This window comes from Hippocampus bargibanti, linkage group LG06, assembly GCF_051943395.1.
Source record: "Hippocampus bargibanti isolate YZ-2025 linkage group LG06, ASM5194339v1, whole genome shotgun sequence".
Lineage (NCBI taxonomy): Eukaryota > Metazoa > Chordata > Actinopteri > Syngnathiformes > Syngnathidae > Hippocampus > Hippocampus bargibanti.
In genome coordinates this window covers 25425518-25446607 of record NC_142739.1, presented here as the reverse complement: position 1 = coordinate 25446607, position 21090 = coordinate 25425518, and the positions used below count along the sequence as shown (strand labels likewise).

The 21090-nt window shown below is 40.6% G+C and overlaps 1 protein-coding gene across 2 annotated transcripts in view; it reads right to left on the bottom strand.

The window, feature by feature from the left end:
• npr1b (natriuretic peptide receptor 1b) overlaps positions 1–21090 on the bottom strand; it is a 33738-nt gene extending 12648 nt beyond the window's left edge. For both annotated transcript variants that reach the window (XM_088998198.1, XM_088998197.1), the window contains exons 1-6: positions 20491–21090; positions 15607–16358; positions 8774–8961; positions 7396–7509; positions 5111–5246; positions 1238–1332 (exon numbers count right to left, since the gene is read on the bottom strand). In XM_088998198.1, coding sequence (XP_088854324.1) covers positions 1238–1332; positions 5111–5246; positions 7396–7509; positions 8774–8961; positions 15607–16348 — 1275 coding nt within the window. In that variant the 5' untranslated portion in view covers positions 16349–16358; positions 20491–21090. The remainder of the gene's footprint in view (positions 1–1237; positions 1333–5110; positions 5247–7395; positions 7510–8773; positions 8962–15606; positions 16359–20490) is intronic.

Below are 21090 nucleotides of genomic sequence, written 5' to 3'. Positions count from 1 at the left end.
GCTGCTTTGAATGTTTATGTAGTCCTAAAACTGAATATTCTGTGGATCCTGCAATTTGAGTGAGAATGACAAAAACCCTGGCACTGGTGTGGACACATTTTTGCACATCGTCTGGAAGTGAATGAGTAAAAAAAACCTTTAATGTCAAAGTAGTACGTACATTATACTTACAATAGTTCAATTTTCACCACACAATAATGCCTTCAGTTGTTTTTACAGTGATCCCTCGCTACTTCGCAGTTCACTTATCATGGTTTCAGTGCATCCCAGATTTTTTTTTGCAGCGGAAAAAAAATCCAGAATAAATAAATAAATAAAAAAATGCAGAATGACAGGTTTTGTACAGTGATCCCTTGCTACTTTGTGGTTCGCTTATCGCGGCATTCAGTGCACCGTGGATTTTCAGGGGAAAAAACGTTTTTTATTTTTTTATTAATGCCATGCAAATGTGCAAACAAGCAAAGTAAAAGAAACAACACTGCAAACAACACTGCAAAAAAAGCAGACTAAAATCAAACACACTGGCTTTGAACAGCTCATGGAGCATTCTGCTGTTCTCTATTCTCAGAAAAAAGAAAGACAAAAAAGAGAAAGAGTGCCAACAACTAGCACTACAATGTTCTTCTCTCGGAGTAGTCAGTAGAAAAAGACGCTACAGTGCAGCGGAGTCAAGACAAATAGGCACAGCAGCAAAATATTGTTTTACAACATTGATCTTTAAACTATTAAAAAAGAGGTTTTATTTTTATTTATTTATTCTGCAGTATGTAGATTTGCATTGTAAAAAAAAAAAAAAAAAGCTGACTACATTGTACTTCGCGGAACGTATCTCCCGCGATAAACGAGGGTTCACTGTACATGGCTGTCGCTTGATTGGTTCCCAGCGCTAAAGTCACCCAATGACAGCACGATATCTCATGGTTTACAGCCATGTGGATTAGCTGTGCGTCTTCTCAGCCCCGCGCTACGCCCCCCTCTGTTTTTTCACGCGAGTTATTGTTATATAACTCTACTTCGTGGATTTTCATCTAATGCATGTGATCGTGGTCCCTATTAACAGTGAAAAACGAGGGATTACTGTAATCCGTTTTTAACGTGTGTATGTGTTCTTGACTGTAAAAAAAGTACTTTTTTGTGTTTCCTCTTTAGGAATATCGATTTCAATTATTTAAAAAAAATATTTTGTTGTTGTCACACACAGTTATGAGTGACAGGAAATGTTGGCGTGTGGACGTACCTGGAATGTGCTGTTGTCAGTATCGGTCATGTCCCACAAAGCAAAGTCAGACTCTCTGTCTCCATTTTCATCGAGCTGCAATGTTCCAGTGACTCCTGAACACAGACACACACATATACACACACAATCACACACGCCAAATGAAACAATTTCTTTTCTTTTGTTTTTTTGTTTTTGCCACAGGATTTCAATCAGGGCTAACCAGCATGGTCCCCCCAAGGCCCACATGGATTAGCCTGCGGGCGGCCCAACATCTCGAAATAGCTCAGCAATGATGGGATAATTGCGATTTCCCAGGAATATTATTTGCCGTAATTATTTGAAACGTTGATTACTGGCATAGATTTATAAGATTAAAAATGTGGCAGGTAGATATTTCAGTTTTATAATTATGATGAGAACCCATAACCATCAGCGGCGTTGTCACATAAATGGATGTCACTTTTACAGTACGTTTTTTTTTCTTGTGAAGCATTGTTGTCTAAGTATTGCAGAGCGTGCCGTTCATGAGGAATAACGAGTCACAAGCGTAAACCTGAGACTTGTTGCCAGGCAACAGCGGCGTGTAAATCAAAGATAAGAAATTAGGAACATTACACGTTGACAGGTAACAGGAAGTGACTTGTCTGAGCCTGCTGTTGTCCATTTTGTCTGTAGCGGCACAATGAGATTGGCAGCGGTGGGCGGGCAAGCGTTCCGCCGTGATGGATGTCCACCGGTGAGGGTAAAGAGATGAGCCTCGAGACAAAGCGTGTCGTTTTCGCGCCTGACTTTCTCGCCACAGCTGCCACACGTTGTCACATTTAATATTTGTGCTTCTCCGACAAGAAAACAGTCCAATGTGTCACCAGCTTTGCTCACCTCGTTTTCTACATTTAACGCATTCACTGCCAGATGTGCAAAAATGTGTCCACTACAGTGCCAGGGTTTTAGTCATTTTCACTCAAATTGCAAGACGTAGAGAATATTGAGTTTTAGGACTACATAAACATTCAATATACCGTAAGACACCTGAGACTATTCTTTCATCAGAAAAAAATAGTTAATTCCTAAATTATTTTCATCTGTAATAATAAAAAAATAATCAATGACTATTTTTCCAAAAAGCAATTGTTGGAGCTACTTGGGTCCACAAGGGGGCGACATGACAATGATCTCAATAACATTGTTGAATTGATATTGATGCACCTTGGCATGCTAAAAGATGGCAAATATCAAATTAAATCATGCGAAATTCTGAGAATACACCTATGGTCAAATGAATACATCCTGTAGAAATTATTTTAAGACACAGAATAGAGGAAGACAGGCTGCGCCCAAATTCATAGGCTGCGCCATCAGAAGGTCGCATTTTCGGACGCATGAGCTCACTCCCACAGAAACTCAACCGCAAATAGTTTCCAAACGTGAGACAGACAATTCGCAAGCCGGGTCCTTCAGGGCCTTCGAAGGTTGCCTCTCTTGTAGCCTTCGTGGACCAAATAAACCGTGGCAAATTCGGACATTCTTAACTCATTCACTGCCAGACGATGTCTAAAAATGTGTCCAATCCAGAGGCAGGGTTTTTGTCATTTTCACTCAAATTGCAGGACCCACACAATATTGAGTTTTAGGACTACATAAACATTCAATTCAGCGTAAGAAACCTTAGACTCTCGCCTTTCATCAGAAAAAAAAAGTTAATTGCTAAGTTAAACGAGTCTAGAGTTATCTGAGCTTGAAATGGGGGCGGCTGTCCAAAATACAATACAATACATATTGATTTATATAGCGCTTTAGTAACAGCGGAAGCTGTAACAAAGTGCTAAAATGGTCAAAAAGCAAATACCACCCCTCAAGGAAGGGAAAAACATTGTCAGATGTGTGACCAGCGCTTTATCGGCACCCTCCCACAAGAAAAAACAAAACCCAAACAAATTTGTGAATGGCAGCGAATGAGTTAATGTAGAATTGGACATCGTGCGGTCGAGTCGCGTCGGCATTCCTGTCATGGCGGCCGAAAATGTCTTCGGGAGTATTTCGGCCTGTGAACGGCCTGTGGATATTGCATTGAGTCTGAATTATGACTCTCACGAGGCGGGACGGCACGATTGGATGTTGTATCCATGGAGTACTGCACGCATCAAGTATAAAGTGCTTGTCTGTTTTGTACTGCGCCCAGGAGGCTAAGCAAGGCGGGCACACAGGAAGGAGCAGCACTCAGTTGATGCAAATATGTGACAACTTCTGCATTCTATTTCAAGATGACGTCATGATGTAAAAGTACATTACGATGGGGCGTTTGTTTCGCTCTTTCACACATAGCGTGTAACCATTTATGTTTTTTTCTTTCAACTGGAAAAGGGGATTATTATCGTTATTTTTCTGCTACCACATGTTTGAAATGCAAACTGTACATTGATTTTAATTGAATCAATCAACTGAGGCAATTTTTGGAAGTGCAGTGAGTCCCAACATTGATCGACAGCACCAGCACCCATCATCTGTCATGTCTACTTCATAACCCCAAATGTCCGCTGCTGGGAAATCAAGCAATCCAGACTCTGATGATGGATGACATGGTGATGGATGACCAACCAAAACAAAGGATAGGAATGAAGGGCAAATAAAGCAGAACACACACGCAAATTCCTGGCAAAGTGATTTGGGCAAGTGCAAGTCTGACCTGATATGTGTGCGTGTGTGTGCGTGTGCGTGTGTATTTTCAAATTCCACTCCCCCATCCCAATCCTGGATCATAGTTAAAAAAATTCATAAATCCTCTCCTGTCTAACTCCCATTTTGTAAGTATGCTACTTTCAAAATGTCTGCACACCTGTCTTTCTTTTATTTCACAATTTGGATTGACTTGATTTGACAAAAGAAAAAAAATATTGTGGTGCCCCCCCAAAAAAAAAATATTATTTTTACATTTTTTTCCTCTGAAAAATAAAAATGAAATAATTCCGTCTTTCCTGGATTTTGGATGGGGAGAAATATATTTCTAGATAATTCAATAAATTACTTCTTAACTGATTCACTGCCATACTCAAATTGCAGGACCCGCAAAATATTGAGTTTTTGGACTACATCAGGGCTGTCAAAGTCATTTTTTGCCATGGGCCACATTGTAGTTATGGTTTCCTCTCAAGGGCCTTTATGAATTTGGGGAAGCCATTAGAATATTTAATTCCCACCACATATTCTATATAGAGCGCACAACAAATTAATGAATAACTAATTTTCAAATCAGAAGTCAAGAATAATGGCTGTTATTGTGGTTTACATCCAAAAATATGATATTTTGGTTAGGATTTTAGCAAGCATCATAGAATTTCACAAGTTTGATTTGCTTTCGCGGGCCCAAAAAAATGATATGCGGGCTGGATTTGGCCCATAAACATTCAATGCAGCATAGGAAACCTTAGACTCTCTTCTTTCATTGGAAAAAAAGAGTTATTTCCTAAATTATATGGGTCTGGAGTTATCTGAGGTTGAAATGGGGGCGGCTGTACAAAATACAATACAATACATACTTATTGATTTATATAGCGCTTTAACAACAGCTGAAGCTGTAACAAAGCGCGAACATGGACAAAAGGCAAATGCTGCCACCTTGTAGAAGGGAAAAACATTGCCAGAGGTCTGATCAGTGCTTTATCGGCACCCAGCAAGAAAAACCAATGCCTGAACAAATTCGGGAATGGCGCTTCTCGTCACATTTTTCAATTCCTGAATAAATTTGGTAATGGCAGCGAATGTGTTAAATGACGTTGTAATATTTATATTTCTTCATTTTAGTGAATTAAAAAAAAAGATAAAGACAAAACATTTGCACACAGGTGCTTGAAAAAAGAGAATGTGTTTGTTCAAAATGATGAAAGTCAAACGGACCTTGAAAGGTTCGGTTCCACATCTGATGGGTGACCACTCCCCCCGGAGGCCGCGTGCCGGAAGTACTCATGGTTTCGTTGAGCGCATGCGAGTAGAGCATCAGGCCGTCGTAGAACCCTCCTGCGATGATGTTCATCTGGAACAGCAAAAAATGTTGTCATGCAAACAATTTGCACTGGCGGCGCTTGCGTGTTGTGGGATTACGATCACTGTCACGTCAATTCTAATTTATGTTCGATTCACCAATTAATCTTGATCTTCTACTCAAAAGCTGTGCTGTTTGCAAACAAAATAGGAATCCAATGTCGGCATCGGTTTGCTTATTTTCATTTCGGTCTAGCCAAGCTGAGCGAGAGAACCTCCTCCACAGCACCATCATGAAAAATATGCTTAAAGGACAAATTGACACCTCTGGACAAATTGTGTCAAATTGTGTCCATAATTTGTAAAATCACTTCAAATGATTTCTACTGAGCACATTTTACAAAGATTCCACCGCATATAGCTATATTTTACGTTTTAAGACTCGCGCTGAATATTCAGGAAGTCTTGTTCTCAAGTTGATGATGATGCCTGACGTGACGTCACGTCAGGAACGCCCCTGACCGAGAAAGTGACACACAATGCATTTTGGGTACTTTGTTTGGTCTGAAAACTTCGTGTTGATCCGTGTTGATGGTGAAATTAGAAGGAAAAACACATGAATAACGCGATGGTGAATCGTTGTGTGTCGCACCAACACATTCTCAGCAGACAAATCAGCCCCTTTCCAACGGAGCTTGTGTGCCATCCTGCATTTTCTGGGAGCTACATTGGAGTCCAGACAGCTCGAATTGATACAGAAGGGCTTCTTTAATCGATTGCAAACATTTATGCTTTCCTCTTCAGAACTATTTGAATCATATCAATCAATCATCGAACAATGCATTTTGGGTACTTTTTTTGGTCTGAAAACTTCATGTTTATGGCGAAATTAGAAGGAAAACACATAAATAATGCGATGGTGAATCGTTGTGTGTTGCACCCAGACTACTCTTTGATACTAGTTGATACAAATTCCCAGGAGACCAATCAGCCCATTTCCAATGGAGTTTGGGCGCCATTTTCTGCATTTTCTGGGACGCTACATTGGAGTCCTGACGGCGCGAATTGATACGGAAGGACTTCTTTGATCGATTGCAAACATTTATGCTTTCCTCTTCAGAACTATTTGAATCATATTCATAACTGGATGAGTAACAAGAAACCATCTTCTCCGAATCTGAACTCTCTGAAGCCATTGTTTTGTGTCTGGGGTATCCTGGGGTGATGTCACGAACAAGGGGGCGGGACCTTCTGAAACTCACCATTTCCAAGGTCATTTTGAAGCAGTTTTGGGACACTTTAAGTCATTTTTATTGGTGTATTGCATTTGACTAAAAATATCAGCCTGCGTGTTTTGGGTACTTTAGATGCTATAAAACATTTTTCTGATGTCAGTTAGGAAACAAAAATATGGTGTCGGTTGTCCTTTAACCAATAGTACATCCATGTCAGGAAACGACTGTCAGTATGTTGAAATATAGTAAAAACATCTGGAAGTGGTCAAACATTTTCCCTAAAAAAACTTACTTAGCCTGCTTTTTGTTTTTGATTCGTTCGTCTTAAAGTGAAATTTTCAGTTGTCACATGATTCAGCAATTTCTGTCAAAAGCGCATGGTAGGACCCAGGCAGGATTATTTCGACTAGCCTGAAGCCTATCGCGCCTTATTTGTTGTATATTTCAAAATCGAAGTCTGCTCGGATTTTGACGACACGTGAGAATATACAACGCAAATACACAATTACCACTCAAAGATGACTTAGTGTTTGCTGACATTTATTGCGTTCGCTGAGAGTGTGTGTGTGTGTGTGTGTGTGCGTGTGCGTGTGTGTGTGTGTGTGAGTGTGTGCGTCTATGGGTGTGTGTGAGGCAGAGCTAAGCTCATTAGTGTCTCTCAGCTGTCTGCTACTGATTAACTAGCTTTACAAGCAGCCCCACAAACTGCTCATGCACACACACACACACACACACACGCAAACACACAGAAACACACACACAGACAAAGGGTGTGTGTGATAAGGGACACAGGGTAGTGCAGTAATGTGATTACGTGTATTGCTGCATAGAGCAAAGTGGCTGATAGCGGGCCGCTTGTCAAGATGAGTGCGACATTTGGATGGAAATGAGCGCATGTTAGCTTAGCCTTTAGCGCCGAGTGGAAGGTCTATTTTTATTTGTGCCTACGTGCGTGTCCACACTGACCAGCGAGTCGTCGATGGTGTAGTTGAACATCCTCTTGGCGTCCAACTTCAGGTTCTCGACAAAGTCCTTGTACTCGGTGTTCTGAGGCTCTCGATATGTGAGGATCTTCACACTCTGAAGAAAGAAAAAAAAAGCAAGTCATTATGTCTGTGATGGAACAGGTACATCGTGTGAGCGTGATGAGACAATACGTGTGATGGGGCGTAGGATAAAGAAATAAACGACATGTGACACACGCTATGATGTTAGCGTGTCACACATCATGTCAACGAGACAACGATACAGAGGACATGTCATCAAGTGGACAACGCGTGAGATATATGTCACGTCTACAAGGTGTATGACGCTCGGCGTCCTGTCAGAACGCCTCTGACACGTGTCGTGACGTCAACATGTTTGTCACACATCGCTGTATCAAAGACGCCAACACGTGACATATTAGTTACGTGTATGAAATAAGCCGCCATTTTATCATTTCACCAACACGCATGACACACGTCATCCTCTCAATGACATAATACACATGACACCTTGTTAACATGTATGACAGATGTCATTCTTTTACTCCCTGGTGCTTTCTTGTATCTTTGTGACTGCTTTATTTCCTATATATATGATAGTTGTCCATGTTAAGTGCTTTGTTTCAGCTTCAGCTGTTGTGAAAGCACTATATAAATCAATATGTATTCGATTGTATTGGTCAGAATAGCAAGCGTGACACTTGGTCTGTGAACAACACGTACATGAAACATTCTGCGTAACATGCATTGACACATGTTCGGAACACGCTAACGACAACTTTTCATAACACCATAAACGAAACATGATTATGACAGCATAAAGCCCGACACATCATTCTTCAAAATAACACGGATGACGTGTGTCGTGTCAACATGGCAACAACACATGTGAGACACATTATCCGGTCGACATGAGACACATGTCTTCAAGAAAATGACACAACGCCACGTAACACACGCCATGGGGTCAACATTGTCACGTTTTGGTTGAGGGCCAATGGGTGGCACTGTAGGGCCCCCGCCTGCAGCTGCACAGGTGTTGGTCGTTTTCATAAATGGCAGTTAAAAGGACTTCTGGCACGACCATTCAGTGTCAGGTCATTGTTTGTTTCACCCTGTCAGATTCGTTTCGTCTCATAATGTGTTACTCATGGTTTTGTTTGCTACTTTGGACATTTTTGTTCTGATGACTTTGTTGTTTGAGATTTTGTTCCTGCCGACTTGAATGCAATTTAATAATTTTTTTTTGGGGGTCCACCACCTTGCAAAGCGTGACAAACATCATGTATGAGAGACATCATTACCAAACATGTTGAAATGGTAGTGGGAGGAGATTTGGGTGGCTTCGGGGGGGCTACCTGGAAGGCCTTCCTAGCCACGGAGTCGTCGCTGTCGCCGCGTGCCCATGGCTGCTGATGTTTCGACTTGAGGCTCTCGCCAAACACGTCGATGAAAAAGAAGACGTATTGCTCGTGGGGAAGGTCGGCCCGGCGGAAGTGCACCATCAGATTCCTGAACACGTCAGGGGAGCAGCACACGAACATCACTAAGGAATACACACACACACACACACACACACACACACAAATGAGGAAGTGAGATATTAGACTTGTTTGGAAGTGTAATGGAAGATCAAGCTAAGTGTGTTTCTCCAACCTCAAATATACCACATCCTGTTTCTCATCTTGTTTTTTTTTGTGGATTATTTCACAACATGATGTTCTTATTAAGATGTGGCTTAATTCACTGGAGTCACCGCCCCTTTAGTGTGTGTTGAATAACACGTTTAGTGAATGTCCTTGTGGTGTTTGTTGTGTAGTTGGTGCGTGATAGAGTTGGTTTCGGTAGTGCGTGTATGCTGTGTCTCGTTTTCCTATCATGCGTCAGGAAGTCTCTGGAGCGGCGTCATGAGTGCTGCTGCTGTTCCTGTTCCAGCGCCTCTATTGTTCCACTGGCAGGAAATCAGCAGTAATAGCGGCCATGTACGCACACATGCATGGACGCACACGGCTAAAACATTGGAAGCTAGAGCGTACCCCCCCCCCAATCCCCCTCGAAACAAACGTGAATTACGTGAGCTCCTCTTCATGCTACATGTGTCAACACTCGCCATCTTAGCGGGATCAGTTTCACTTGAAAAAGAAATAAAATACTGGATTCTTATTTGTCTGTCAGTTCGAATCCTATCTTCATGGTTCCATCCAAAAAATAATTTTATTTATGCACAATTTTTGTCAATTGCACATACGTCACACAAAGATGAGTGCCAGCCGGAAATGAGATTTTGTTTGCCAGAAATTGCAACTGTGGAACAGTTGCGGCTTGGAATTGAAGCGGATTTACAGAGGACAGGAGATGTGAGACAATCTTTTTTCGTCAATGGATGCTACAGCGTCATGTTTGATTTCAACATTTAGTATTTAGATCCACTGGTGAAAAGGACGCTTTTATCCTCTCCTCTCTCATCTAGAATTTCTTCATACAACAGACGGTGCACAAAGTGCTTCATATTGAATGTCTTTTGTGTTGTGTCACATTTGGTATTGAGTTTTTTGTTGTTGTTTTCAAGATGTCACCGCCAAAATGGCTGCCTTTACAGCAGCTTCTATATTTTGTTTTTCTACTTTTTCCTTTCCTTTCCTCACTTTGCTGCTGTGGAATGTAAATTTCTCCACTGCCAGACGAATAAAGGCTAATTCAATCCAAAGTATAATTGCCAAATATTACTGGAAGACAAGAAGAAACATATAACACACAGAGGTATTTTTTTAAATTTGATGTTGTTGAACCGAATGGATGAAAGTGTGAGCAACAGGAAAAAATAAACAAGAAAAAAATATCAATGTGTGTCCTAAAAGTTTTTTTTTTCTGAAAATATAAAAAAAATGACATGGGCCATAACAGACGACACATGCATAGGTTTAATGAAGGATTTTGTTGTTTTATAAGAATAGGGAATGAAACCAAAAATTCTCAAGATACAAAAAGGAGAAGAGTCGCAGTACCTTACATTGCAGTAGTTTCTGAAAAATTACAAAGAGTCCTTTGGCAACACAAAATTCCTACTTATTTCAAACCGATAAACATGTTAAGGGAAAAATTAGTGCATCCAAAAGAGGCTACCAAATGAAAAACAAAGTAATGTAGTTTATTCCATACATTGTAAGAATGAAAATTGTAAAGAGCAGTATATTGGGGAGACTCAACAAATTCTCAAAAAAAGACTATCAACATCGCAGGGATAATACAAGTGGGCCTCAATCGGCAGTACACTTGCACCTAAAAGCTAGCAACCACTCATTTGACGACAATGAGGTTAAAATCTTAGCGAAAGAACATTGATGGTTTGAAAGGGGGGTAAAAGAAGCGATTCTTATAAAACAACAAAATCCTTCATTAAACCGACCGGTCTGGTGGGGTGAGGTTCAATTTGGATCGTTCATACAATAGCCTGCTTAGGCAAAACAGGTTAGGCAACATTCGTAATGCTGTTGAGGTGATACCGGTGGGAGTGGGGCAAATAGGCCAGTCGTTAGTCAGGAATGTAGGAACAATCAGTGGGGCCACAGGGAGTGGTCCTCTGCCGCCATGTCTGGACATTAGGGATATATAAATAGGGCCGATGCGACCAGTCAGACTTTAGTTCGCTGACGAAGCCTCTTGGATAGGAGGCGAAACGTCCGAAACCTTCAAATTTGTACAGATGACGGCTGAAGAAACCTTCTCATCGATGGACCACTCCTGTACGACTGAGAGCTTACACAGACGTATAGCTAAATAAATAAAATAAAGAAATACACAAATAAAGAAATAAACACCAGTTAAATAAATAATTAAATAAATGAATGACTAAATAATTAAATGGTTTAATTTAAAAAAAGTTTAAATTATCCAATAAATGTTGTTCCACTTCACGATTGTGTCCCACTTGTTGATTTTTGACAAAAAAAAATATTTCATACCTTTATGTTTGAAGCCTGCAATGTGGCGAAAGGTTGCTAGATTCAAGGGAGCCGAATACTTTTGCAAGGCACTGTCTAAAGCGTTATTAGGGACAACGATAACTTTTTGAAATCAGCAGCACAGCCGGTCCTGATTGCCCCCGATCTGTTGCAAAAAAAATAAATACATTGGGGGGCTCGTTTATGCAAAGCAGCTTTTAGAATCTCCATTCAAAGCAGCTGCTGTGATGTCATACGCTACAGAAGCCAAAATGAAAAAGCACGTCTTGCCATTGTACCTCATTTTGTCATCTTTCCGCCAAATGTGATCACTGGTTGTCTTCACGTGATGACGGAAAGCTGGATATGTGTGTGTGTGTGTGTGTGTGTGTGTGTGTGTGTGTGTGTGTGTGTGTGTGTGTGTGTGTGTGTGTGTGTGTGTGTGTATGTAAAGGCTTGTCACCCGCTAACATCTGGCTGTGCATTAATGAAGCGCATAGTCTAAATTTAGATCTCGCAAGCTGAATTTTATTCACACTAGCTCATTTTAGAATTTAGCGAACCCTCCCCGCAGCCTTCGCTGCTCGATCAACTCGTAAAAGCGACGCCGGGAGTTAAAATGTTGCGCGTTTGATGAAAATAACAATCAAATGTTAAGACGGTGGCGAGAAAAGCGGGCGAGTGGAATGAGCGTGTTTGTCAGGAAATAGCTGTACATCTGATAGGCACGCCGCAGTTTCCTTATAAGGCCGCAGGTTGCTGACCTCGGTTAATGAATGTCCTGTTTGGGAGGCGGCTGGGAATGCGCGCGCACGCAAACCCACACGGTGCCCAATCGAAGGCTCGGGTGCATTTTTTTGGAGCCGAAATACATCAGTGATATAGTTTGCTTGCATTGACGCTTGTCAAACGCTTGATGAAAAGCTTCAAAGACAAAAAAAAAAGACCAAACAACATTCAAATGATGTGAAATCATAGAAGCTAATGTGTTGATGAAAAAATAAGACAATTGTATGTCTGTTGTTATTAACTCATTCACTGCCATTTCCGAATTTATTCGGCAATTGAAAAGTGTGACTGGAGCACCATTCCCGAATTTGTTCGGGTTTGGTTTTTCTTGCAGGGGGTGCCAATAAAGTACTGGCCAGACCACTGGCAATGTTTATTCCCCTTTTCACGAGGGGCTAGCATTTCCCTTTTGTCCATTTTAGCGCTTTGTTACAGCTTCAGCTGTTGTGAAAGCGCGGTATAAATCAATATGTATTGCATTGTATTTTGTACAGCCTCCCCCATTTCAAGCTCAGATAACTTAGACCCATATAACTTAGAAATTAACTTTTTTTTCTGACAAAAGAAGAGAGTCTAAGGTTTCTTACGCTGAGGTGAAGGTTTATGTAGTCCTAAAATTCAAGTTAATATTTCACATGCTAAATTTCAAATTGAAAAACAGTACACGTTTGACAAAGTTGATGTATATTGGAAAAAAAAAATCAATGCTTGTAAGTAAAAATATCAAACTTAGAAAGCTCAAAAATATTATTTTTAAAAATTGAAACTAAACCGCAAATTCTTCTAATTCGTGAATGATATTTTACATTTATGAGGGCTCAACATACAACAAAAAAAAGAAAAAAAGTTCTCAAAAAAGAAGAAAAATATCTCGCCTTGCAACCGAAACTATAATTGAAAGAAATATACAAAATATGATTTTTAAAAACTGAAATGAAACCACAAAATTCCAATATTAGGTGAAACATATTTTTCATTTATGAGGGTTCAACATACAGAAAGAAAAATCCCCTCTTAAAAAAGAAAAAAAAAAGATCTATTGGCTATTGCAAAGTTTTCCTATTTATTTATTTAGCTAATTTTGTTTTTATTTATTTGTCTATGTATTTATGTATGTTTTGTATATTTATTTGTATATTCATTTGTCTATTTATTTATGTAATGATCGATGTATTGACTGATTTATTCGTTCATTCATGCGTTCATTTATTTATTTACTTATCTATTCATTTATCTATTCATCTATTTATTAATCTATCTATCTATCTATCTATTCATTTATTTATGCATTTATTTGTGAATTTATGTGTGAAATTATGTGTGTATTTATGTATTTATTTGTGTATTTATGTATTTATTTATGTATGTATTTATGTGTTTAGTTAGTTAGTTAGTTAGTTAGTTAGTTAGTTAGTTAGTTAGTTAGTTAGTTAGTTAGTTAGTGCCGCAGCTCTTTGTTTGTTTTGTAGCAGTTTGATTTATCTTGGACAGAGGCTTCAACTGGTTTGAAAGTCGCCTCATCAATCAATTCTTCCGAAAATGTTTTTCTTAGATTTTTGCAATCGTGAGCCAAGCTGACATGGTAGCAAGCGTTCCCGCAGTACCTTGAAGTGGATAAAAAAAAGCAGTCCAAGCTGCCGTCTGACATCGATCTAATAGGGAAAGTGGGGTGGCGGGTGAAGGGTTGAAGGAGGGGGGGCGTCTCATGTTTCCACTGCAGCTGCCCTGCGGCAAACATGGACGCTAATGGCGGTGTGCACCAGTTAACGGGTGTTGTTGTCAATAAGGTGGCGCGTAGTGTGTGTGTGTGTGTGTGTGTGTGTGTGTGTGTGTGTGTGTGTGTGTGTGTGTGTGTGTGTGTGTGTGTGTGTGTGTGTGTGCGCGCGCGTGTCCGTGTTTGTGTGTGTTTGTGTGTGTGTGTGCGTGTGTGTATGTGCAGCAACCGTGATCGCCGTAAGATTGAGGAAGGAATTTTCTCGTTGATTTATGATAAAACGTCTTGTTTTGCTTGTTGTTGAAATCTTTCTAGAAAATTCAGGCGGGGTGATATGAACTTAAAATAAAAACTCAGACTTTTGTCAACAAGCTCCCATAACTGATTTTCATCATTGTTTCTCAGAAGAAAAATATTTTAAAAAAGCAAATAATCACAACTTTCCCCCGCCCCCATTAGTGGAATTTGTGATATTTCTGCCAAACATCTTTTTAAGAAACAGGCACACCCAAACAAATGCGGCTGGATGGATGCGTGGCTTGATGAGCCCGCGACGAGAAGAAAGGAGCATCAGCGCAGAGCGCCGATGAATATGTGGAACTGTCGCGGCTTGGAATTGAAGCGGATTTACGTGGGATAGGAAATGTGAGACAATCTCTTTTTGTCAATGGATGTTACAGCTTCGTGTTTGCTTTCGACATTTAGCTTGTAGCAGACGTGCACATTTCACCATGATCCACTGGTGAAAAGGACTCTTTGATCCTCCTCTTTCATCTAGAACTGCTTCAAGTCACAAAGAGCAAGTGCTGAAGAATTCATGACCCTGTGTCTTTGTGTTGTCATAGTATTTGTTTTTTTGTTTTGAAGAATAAGCGGTACGGAAAATGGATGGATGTTTTTTTTTACTTCAAGATTGCGCCCCGACAGTGGCTGCCTTTACAGCGGCTCCTGTATTTTGTTTTTCTATTTCTTCCTTTCATTTCCTGTTACTTTCACCACTATGCTGCTGTGAAATGTCAATTTCTCCATTGCGAGACGAATAAAGGTGAATCCAATCCAAATACCCACCTTTTCAAGATTACGGTTTGAAGCCACGAACTTTCAATCATTTGCCGCGTAATTTCGGATTTACATGCACCCTGCTGAAACTATAGCGGAAGATCCGCCGCTGGAAAAGTCCCTATTTGCTAACAAGCAAGTACAAGATTAACAAACACAAGCAGAACGACAAGACCAGCTGAGAAGATGCTGAAGCCATGGAGAAGGAGCTGGGGGGGGGGGGGTTCAATTTTGGGCAAAATTGTCACAGTTAACTCATTCACTGCCAGTGCCAGGGTTTTTGTCATTTTCACTCAAATTCCAGGACCCATAGAATATTGAGTTTTCCGACTACATAAACATTCAATACAGTGTTAGAAACCTTAGCCACTCGATTCATCAGATAAAAAAAGTTAATTCCTAAATCAAATGGGTCTTGAGTTATCTGAGCTTGAAATGGGGGCGGCTGTAGAAAATACAACACAATCCATACATATTACGCTTTAACAAGAGTTGAAGCTGTAACAAATCACTAACATGGACAAAAGGGAAATGCTGCCCACCCGTGGAAGGGAAAAAAAAAACATTGCCAGAGGTCTGACCAGCGCTTTATCAGCACCCTCCCGTAAGAACAACCAAAACCTGAACAAATTCGGAAATGGCAGTGAATGAGTTAAACATCGACTCCAGAAGCGGCGGATCTACTGACCTCTGCTCTCGTTTTGTATGTCGGCGAGTATTTGCGCGTAGTCAACATGGGGGCGGTTCTCTTCAAAGACGCTGTCCTCTAGCGTGATGTTGATCATCTTGAGCACGTCGTACAGACCCTCCACGGCGAAGTAGCACGGGCGGTCGTCCACCTTGTTGTCGTTGAACATCAGCAGGACGTGACGGCGCCAGCCAAAGCGCTGGCAGATGCGCAGGGCAAATTTGCCCAGTTTCTTGTGGGTGGGGCCCGTGTTAGTGATGGACGGGTAGATGTCGCCGTAGAAGGCCACGGCGGGGGCTCCCGCCGTCACCATGGGGACGCCCCAGTGGGTGGTGAACAAGCCCACGGGTGACGATGTGTACGAGCAACCCGGTCCGATGAAGGCCCAGGGGTCGTGAACCATCTTCATGTCGACCGCCATTAGCGGCGCCACCGACTCGGAGCAGACGCCATGAATGTCCTCGCTGCTCTTGAACACGTAGTTCAGGTGGACGCCGGGCAATAGGGTGGGGTCATCGTTGACCCGTTGGAACGCCCGTAACAGGGCGGGGCCTACGCGCGGCCACGCCCACGGGTAGGTTGTGTTCTTCTCTGGGAGGATGATGGCCAGCGTTACGTTTTGCCGTCGCTGACGACTGCAGAGGTTCCGCTCCGGGTGCAACAACAGCGCCAGGAGCAGGAGAAGCAGGGTGACGACACGGTGGTGGGATGGGGGCTTCTTGGGTCTGGTGCGGGGGCCCATCTTGATGACCCTGAGAACACCCCATGGACTCGTAAAATGGCACAGAAAACATTTACAAAACATCTCACGCATGAAAAAAAAACATCTCATCAAAGCCAGGAATAGCTCCAAATATATCCCGAGAAAGTCTGCTACATGTTTTTTTTTTGTTTTGTTTTCACAAATCTCCCGAAACGGCTCCAAGAAAAGTTCATCAAGATTACAAAATGCTTCATAAAACATATCAAAACGTCGTTTATGGACCCTAGTGCATTTTGGATACTTTTATGAGACCTGAGGAGATATGCAGAAGGTTTCTGTTGAGACATTTCAGAGATGTTTTTCAGAGATCATGAGCAGGTTTAATGACTTCATTCTCGGGCTGGGAAATCATTCAAGATCAATAAATATCGCAACAGACAGCGAAGTAAAATCAATGCTAATTGCGCTCAATATAATTACAAAATATTTTTCTTTAAATGAAAATGAAGAAGAAAAGACGGCATTATGCACAATTTGAGTGCCATTTTTCCCCTCTGGGCGGTTGTGTTTTATTGAAGTTAACCTTTAACCTTTTTGATAGGTTTTAGAGATTTTTATGAGGTTTTAAAAATAGTCTGTCTGCCTCTCAATGTCTGTCTGTCTGTCTCCGTCTCTCTCTGTCTGTCTGTCTGTTTCTCTTTCTTGCTGTCTTTCTGTCTGTCAATCTCTTTGTCTGTCTATCTGTCTGTCAATCTCTTTCTCTGTCTGTCTATCTGCCAATCTCTTTCCGTCTGTCTCTCTCGCTCTCTCTCTGTCATGTCTTTCTCTGTTTCTCTCTCGGTGTCTTTCGGTCTGTCAATCTCTGTTTGTCTGTCTGTCTGTCTGTCAATCTCTTTCTGTCTGTCTCTCCTTTCTCCGTGTCTGTCTATCTCTTTCTCGGTCTGTCTGTCAATCTCTTTCTCTGTCTGTCTATCTGTCAATCTCTTTCTCTGTCTGTCTATCTGTCAATCTCTTTCTGTCTGTCTCTCTCGCTCTCTCTCTGTCCTTCTGTCTGTCTTTCTTTCTCTCTCTGTCTATCAATCTGACTCTCTCTCTGTTTCTGTCTGTCTGTCAATCTCTTTCTCTGTCTGTCCATCTCTGTCTGTCTCTTTCTCTCTCTCTTTCTGTCTGTCTGTCAATCTCTTTCGCTGTGTCTCTCTCTCTTGCTGTCTGTCAATCTCTTTCTGTCAGTCTGGCTCTCTCTCTTTCTCTGTATGTCTGTCTGTCTCTCCCTCTCTCTCTCTGACTTGTCTCCTAATAAATTTTGCCGCCATATCGCCTAGCCCTGGTCCATACAGCATTTTAAGAGTTATGTCGAAACATATATGAATGGTCCCTTAGCACAAAAATATCTCTGAAAAGATTTCCTCAATGTCTTCTAAAAAGTCCTAAATATAGCTACACAAACTTCAGAAATATGTCCAAACGTCTCATAAAATATATAGGCCTGGAATAATGTCGACTCCTAAACATACCAAAGCAAACATCCTAAAATGCATCGACACGAAGCTAACACTCTATACATCCGACTCTGAAACGTCTGCGAGATCTCTGCTCACAAACCACCGCTCAAAGTTTTCCTCAATGTCCCATAAATGTCTCAACACAAACCACATTAAATGTAAATTTATCCTCACAACCCCCATAAATATCTGGAAATGTCTCAGAAAATAACTCACATCCCCATGCGAACATAAAATGAATCCTAAGGTTACTCCTCAATAGAGCCAAACAAATCTCATAAATACCTCTAAAGGTCGGTCTCAATTTCTTGCAATATAATGTCGAAAGTTTAAATCAGGGGGGGGGGTCTTTAATTTCATCAGGGACTGGGTTCATGCTAGCTCGGAATTTTAATCAATATACCTGTCGCTACAAGAAATAAAAAACTTAAATGACTCAAAGTATAGTGATACCTTGGCTTTACCTCACAAACGTTTCAGCTCACTAACATTAAATTTGCGAGCATATAGTCTTGGCTAACGAACTAGTTTTCGGCGGACGAACCAAACCACAGAGCTGGCGGACTAGTTTTCGGCGGATGAACCTCAAAACCACACGGTCAAACAGCGCCACTGTGGCTGGCGGACTAGTTTTCTTTGAGTGCAGACGCAGTTTGTTATCAAGTGGCGCTACTATAGAACTGAAAAAGACCCCACCGCGGGCTAGTGTTAAGCCAAAGAGGACACAAAAGAAAATTACGGTCAAGCAGAAGAAGGAGATCATCAAAAACCACGAACAAGGTGTGCGTTTGGGTGACTTAGCGTCCCAGTACCAGTATGCTAACGACTTTATTATATAGTACAGTTTATTTCTTTAATTAAATTACATTTATTATACATAAAATAAGATATATTTTGTGTATTTTTAAGGCTTATTTAGAAGAAAATTGTGTTTTATGGGGACCTGGGAACAGATTATTCTCATTTTCAATGGTTTCTTATGGGAAATAAATGTTCGGCAGACGAACCTTTCACCTTACATACACTTTCTGGGAACTAATTGAGCTGATGTATCACTGTATCTTCTAAATGTCACCTAAATGGTTTCTCACAAATCTCGGGAAAGATCTCCAAGTGTGTCATCACATATCAAAACTCATCACAAAGGGTTAGCAACATAAACCTGGCAGACTGATGCTGTCCAAGCACGGTAAGTGCAAATGTCCCGCAGTTAATGAGCCGTTCAAAAGGTTCATGAGTGAATGGACTAATTAATAAGTTCATTTTGAATAATGAGAGCCATTCGATTCCCGAGGTCATGCAAAAAAAGGTCATCACATTCTCAATATTACATTTTGGTCCTAATTCATCTTGACAGGTGGCTTGGATGAAAACAAAAATGATGTTATGTAGAAGATATGTGGCAACGGAGTTGTTTGGATATTTTTCATTGATGTTATTTCGCTCAGGTTTGCTTTCCACTAATTTCAGTACATTTTGTTCCGGGTTATTAAAAATTGTCATTTTCTTTGTCTATTTATAGTGGAATTTGTTCTGTTGTCTCATTTTCAAGTCGATGATTGTCATGTGGTATTTCAATTAATATTGCCCCCAAAAAGTTGATAGCTCGCTGCAATAATTATATTGATCCATCCCGACCAAATGTTGCTCTTTTTAAGGGACCTGCAAATGAAGTTACATCCAATTTGAACAGCGCTAAAGAACATGATACACTGCCAAAATATCTGTCACCTAAACTTGATTAAAGGGGGGTGCACAGGAAAGCCATCCACCGGAATAAACTCAGTGTCAGTTGCCAACAATGGTGTGAGGAAACTCTGGTAGCCAAACAAACAACATGCAGATTGGGGTCGCACTGCGGAGATGGTTTTATGGCAGACGGAGTGGTTGCCCAAGTTAATCTTAACACAAAATGCTTCTCTTTGCTCTGATTTAGGACGATCCCCAAACAGCCACACACAGTTTCGTAGACACGCTCAGTTCAAGGACATTCTATTGCAACAAGATAGAAAGTTAATGACATTTTTGCCTGTTTTTTAAGCCTTTAATTTTGCAGAACTCTTTAATTCTTAACCCTCATGTTGAAAAAAAATCATGTTGATTATGTTTCGGGTCATTTTTAGCCGTATGTAAAAATCCACACAAAACAGCCAAATAATAGGTGACATCAGCAACAACTGTTTCTGAGGTGTTATAAACATACTTGAAAATAGAGACAACATTGGAGTATTTTACAATTGTTTTGGAGAAAGGAAAAACAATAGATATCCAGTGTTTTAGTCAACACAAAAATTGAAATGGGTAAAATTGAAACCGTAACATAATATGAGGGTTAAGACATTGATACAATTTGAACATTTTTTCCATACTTTCAACACTTTCTGATGATATCTTGCTGTAGATTTTTTTGTCACATTTCTATTTCATCTCGAGCATTTTTGAAAAATATTGAAATGAACCAAATTAGGACATACCGTATGTGGCTAGTGTCTAACACAAACGACAGTGATTTTTAAGTCTGGAACGATTCAAATGACAAAATGTTTTGGATGTTTTTCGAGTTATGAGCCTTCGTTGATAACTAAGTGCACCTTAAAAGGAGAACAATATCCATTAAGAACTTTTATGTCACTTCATGTTTTACAATTAAATATATCATATAAAATATTTTGTTCTTACCTCAAAGTGTGTGGTCTTGCATCATCGTGTTTTTCACTTTTGTTGATTTAGTTTTTTTAGCTAGCACACGAACAAGCTAACAACAGAAGTCTGCCAAAAGGACGTCAAACCCAAAAACTATGTGTATTGATATTTATAAAAAACAAAAATAACATTATCCTCCATTACCTTAAAAATACATGGGATAAAAAAAATACAAAATAAAAAAAGAATCGTTCAAAGTGTCCGAAGCTGGCAAAAGTGAACCACTTGCACTCCTCACTCACTCAAACCCACTTGAAATTATTACTGAAATTGGCGCCAAATCATTTCCATGTGTTGTTTTCACACAACTTGTAGATCAGAGACAAAAACACACACAAACTAAACAAATAAAATGAAAATCCAACCAGGCAAGCAACAGAGGAGCCTCAAAACAAACCCAAAAAAATGTGTCCAGGAGTGAATGACAAAATGAATGAATGAATGAATGAATGAATGAATGAATGACGGTGGCGTCAAGTGGAGACAAATTGTATGTCCTCTGTCTCCATTTGTCTTCTCTCGCAGACGCGAGCGAGACAAGAAGTGCGGCAAGCAAACACAAACACAACGTTAAAG